At 47.1% G+C, this 4,390-nt stretch overlaps 1 protein-coding gene across 1 annotated transcript; it reads left to right on the top strand.

Annotated features, from left to right (window-relative positions):
* Nucleotides 1–2,374: 2,374 nt before the first annotated feature.
* On the top strand, nucleotides 2,375–3,943 carry LOC120290599 (homeobox-leucine zipper protein ATHB-21-like). Its single transcript, XM_039306917.1, has 5 exons — nucleotides 2,375–2,502; nucleotides 2,656–2,959; nucleotides 3,059–3,107; nucleotides 3,196–3,289; nucleotides 3,735–3,943. Exons 1-5 carry the CDS (start codon nucleotides 2,400–2,402, stop codon nucleotides 3,941–3,943), a joined length of 759 nt encoding a protein of 252 aa, XP_039162851.1. The 5' UTR covers nucleotides 2,375–2,399.
* The last annotated feature ends 447 nt before the right edge of the window (nucleotides 3,944–4,390 follow it).

Raw genomic sequence — 4,390 nt, 5'->3', positions numbered from 1 at the left:
CCACAATCAACTTAAATTTTTTGGATTTTTCTCGTCTTTTGTTAAGGTATCTCACATCGCTTCCATATGAGATTCATACACTCGCTTTCATGGTATCAAAGTTAGGTTTTGCCACAATCTAATTGACATTTGCAACCCCTTGTTCATTGAATCCACGTGTCGCCTGATCTAGCGTGGGATACACGTGTCATTCATAATCTAGCTTCCACATAAAAGGGGTACCATAAAAATTTATTTTTATTTTTTGATACCGAGGAACCGCCGAGCCCTTAGGGTCACACGACCCGCCGGGTGTTCGATAACACCGTCAGCCTCACCGCAAGCCGCTATTTAGACGTAAATCTTGGGAGAAACTAGTACAGGACCCTACCATCATAGCTCCCTGCTTAAGACGTGTTGACAATGCAAAAATTCAAACCCATTCCCTCGGCGATGAGGTAATAAACCCAACCAACTGCGTTGCTTATCAGTAGGTGATACCATAAAAATTTCGTATCACTTATTTACTAAATTCAAGTAATTTTCACATACACATGCGCTCATCCTATCTATTAAGTCAAACTTTTCCGTCAGACCTTCTAACTTATCTATTGCGCTACAAAAGTGGCGTGAAGGACTATGGTACTTATGGGCCAGTGGATTTTTTCTTTGTTCCCCATTAACACTATGAACTACTTTGGCGGATATAATGGGGTCAACATTCCAAGGTCTTTTAACTACTGTTCTTTTACTCTTCTCGAGCCACGCATACGAGATTTTATTTTTATTTTTCCTATTGAGACAAACCGAGTGCGGCTCGGGTCACGGTAGATAGCACAAGGTGAAGGAACACCCCCGATTGGACGACAAAGGTTCTTTCTCATCACGGCTAAAGCGTTCGAATCCAGAGGCCACGACCATCCCCAATTCCTGTTGTTTATTCAAATTCGAGGTGGTCAGGTTTGGGATCAGCGACCTAACCCCCAATCCAAATCACTAAACATAGGGTGAGGAGGTCCCTAGGCTCACGCCACATCAATTTTGACCCCACCTCTGTCCCCTTGATTTCCTCAGAGCTTATCTTCTAGATTGACTATAGTAAATTTTTAATGGGATGTGAAAGAGGAGAGAGAGGGGGAGGGGGAGGCGGGTTCGCATTCTCAGCAAAAACATTGGGGAAATACAAAAGTGATGGGGGTATAATTATTTTTGCGCGATTCTGTCCGTCCAAGCCATCGCGAAATGGATGCACCGGTTGTGTGCAGCACAGCACCGTCTCTTTCTCCCCCTTTGGGATTAAGTGGCACAAGTCGCTGCACCTACCTAGACGAGCCGTATTTTCCTCCATGGCGAGTTAGGAAAAAGCTCCAGCGAGTCTTGACGTCGTATTATGAATGTATCAGGCATCACCCACGATTTGCATGTGAGCAACGGCCATATTCATATCCCGCCAATCGAGAGACCCGACCGGAAGAATCACGGCCCCGCCTTGATAAATCGGGGAATCCTAGATGTAGGATAATTCTATTCGGGGTATCACGGTGGCAAGATTTGGAAGCGAGGCGATCGGTCGAAAAGCCCTGATTCTTGGCATGATAATCTGCTTTTCGTTTTTCATATTGACCGAGTTCAATGTGCATATGTCCTCGCGCAAAGAAGGTAAAAAAACAAGAAAAAGCTATCTTATCCAGACTGTTCAGACCAGATCACACAAAATTCAACCAAGATTCTCATGTAAATGAGTCGGACGTCTTGCTCGGCTATTTCAAGAACTGAACCATATCCAGGTCATGCTATCAATCGAAAGAAACCACACCAGCACGCACGTCTGTTCAATCATAGCAACCTAAACGCAACATGCCTTAAGGTCACGGTACTCCGGGTCGAGAGATAGAATCGGAAGAGAAACTAGCGGATAGGAATATTCCCAAAACGATCGGTGCATGAATCTGGTCACTGATCTTTCGTCACTGCGATTACCATCTTCGCACGGTTTTCCCACGAAAGGACTCGGGCCCGAAACGGAGGGGGAGGGAGGGGAGGAGGGGGGCTACGTGTCGAGGCGTTCCTACGTGCAACCTTTCGCTTTACGTGCTCCCTCGGTAAAGTATCGAGCATTACGTTGGAAACGATGTTTATGTCTCAATAAACCAGACATAAAAATTTAAGCAAGGTGACATCACTTCTTCGTCAAATTCCGCACACAAGTCTCGATGGCAATCCGGATAATTTAGGCCGAATTCGGAGCCCCATTTAGCAACCCTTCTCCCTATAAAAAAAGGTCTCGGTCTGCTAAATGCTTGAGTTCCACTCAAAAAACCAGTGAGGAGGAGCGCACGCAAACACATAGTGACCTCCCTGCGAAAAAGAAGCTGCAGCAAAGCTCCTTTTACCGCAGACACGGAAAGAGAGAAGGGGGCATGAGAATCACCATGGACAACGACCACCAACTAGAAGAACATATGGCTCTTATCTCTGAGCTGTACCCGGGGGTTTACACGCAGATCGTACCGCCCGTTAAAGGTTAGTCCCCTATCTAATGCGTCTCCATGCTCTAGGTACGCACTGACAGGCGTCGTATCTCGTTCGGCCGCCGGACTTTCGGGGCGGTGCGGAAATGGAACCGGCCGTGACTAACTTGGCGGTATCGTTCTTTTCTTTTTGGGTGGCGTGTAGAGTCGAAGCCACGGCGCAGGAGGAAGAAGAGCAAGGGCGAGGGCGGCGCAGCGGGGCCGAGGAAGAGGAAGTTGAGCGAGGAGCAGGTGAACCTGCTGGAGCAGAATTTCGGGAGCGAGCACAAGCTGGAGTCGGAGAGGAAGGATCGGCTGGCCTCGGAGCTCGGGCTCGACCTGAGGCAGGTGGCCGTCTGGTTCCAGAACCGGCGCGCCCGGTGGAAGAACAAGAAGCTCGAGGAGGAGTACGCGAAGATGAAGTCGGCGCACGAGGGCACCGTCATCGAGAAGTGCCGCCTCGATCCGAGGTTCCTCCCTCCTCCCTCCTCTCTCTCTCTCTCTCTCTCTACAGTATAATTTGGTTAATGCCATTTAGTTTCTTGAAGTGGATTGATCTTCACTTCTAGCGACCATGAATCCTACGCATCAAGAAGAGAGTTCAACGCAAAAGAGAAGGTGCTGCTTGTCCTGTCATGCACGAGGATTTTCAGGAAAATTCTCACAATATCTCGACCCTTCGATCCTTGCATCTTCTCCGTTTCAGCAAAAGGAAAAGAACGACATTAAAAATACTCAAATTCTTCCTGGGGACGATAGCTGGCTGGAGCTGATGGATGATGATGATGATGATGATGGTGGTCTTATCCTAAAGAAGAGGACGGGGCATGACCCCACCAGCATCTGAACGTGCATGAGCTCTAGGCTCGAAGAATGCCAACGCCACCTCGCTCTTCCCCACTTTTCTTTTCTCGTCCTTTTCTATTACGTTCTCATCATTTTCTTTCAAGAAAATGAGAAGGAAAACGACAGACCCGAAAGGAAAGAAATGGTCCAAGCACCAGCAATCCGACACCGCTAGAAAGCCAAGTACCGACGGTGGTCCGTACGATGTTGTTTACGGTGGCTTGGGCCTTGAAAGGCCCACGCAGCGCATTTGTCCCCCACCCTTCGTTCCAAAATCTGATCTACGGATAAAGATCCACCCCAAAATCTCCAAAAAGAACAATTATATTTACATCTTGAAATTGTGGTTGACAAAATTTTCGCCTTACGCTAATATGGTAGGTTTTCTTTTATACGCAGGTACTGAAGCTGAAGGACCAGCTGATCGAGTCGGAGAAGGAGATCCAGCGGCTGCTGGAGCGGGCCGACGGGCCCGCGGCGTCAAGCAACAGCCCGAGCTCGTCGATGTCGATGGACGCGAGCATGGACAGGCGGTTCCCGGGGAGTTCGCGTACGAGGACGTTTTCTACATGCAGGAGAACGTATACAATGTCTACGGCATGGACTGATGAACCTTTTGACTCGCGCCAATGAGATGGATTTTAATGCTTTGAGCTGGTCGGTTAGGGTATATGTAGTGGCTAGCTAGTGCAAAGCACTATTAATTAGGGCTATGTAGATAGTGATAAATCTTAGTGTAAATTATTTTTTAATTTCTTTGTCTAAGTTTCTGGGTGTGTTCAACGTGGTGACCGGTTAGAATGTGAAAATTATGTGATCATCAATTAATTTCTAGCTAGTAGCGCATTTATCTTAGTGTGTTTCTTGCTTTATTAATCATTTCAGTTCTAAACCCAGTGTTGTGAATATATATTGTGGGCTATAATCCCTTCCCTAATAATTTGTGAAGAGATGGTCCACCAACAAAATTTGAACCTACAAATTTAACCAACGGACCATAGTGGATGGCACGGTTAGCATGTATTCGCAAGAGTCAATCAAGTCGAGGATGGATT

Source organism: Eucalyptus grandis, chromosome 2 (genome assembly GCF_016545825.1).
Source record: "Eucalyptus grandis isolate ANBG69807.140 chromosome 2, ASM1654582v1, whole genome shotgun sequence".
In the NCBI taxonomy this organism is placed as follows: Eukaryota; Viridiplantae; Streptophyta; class Magnoliopsida; order Myrtales; family Myrtaceae; genus Eucalyptus; species Eucalyptus grandis.
The sequence above is the reverse complement of the archived record's forward strand: the minus strand, read 5'-3'. Positions and strand labels throughout refer to the sequence as shown.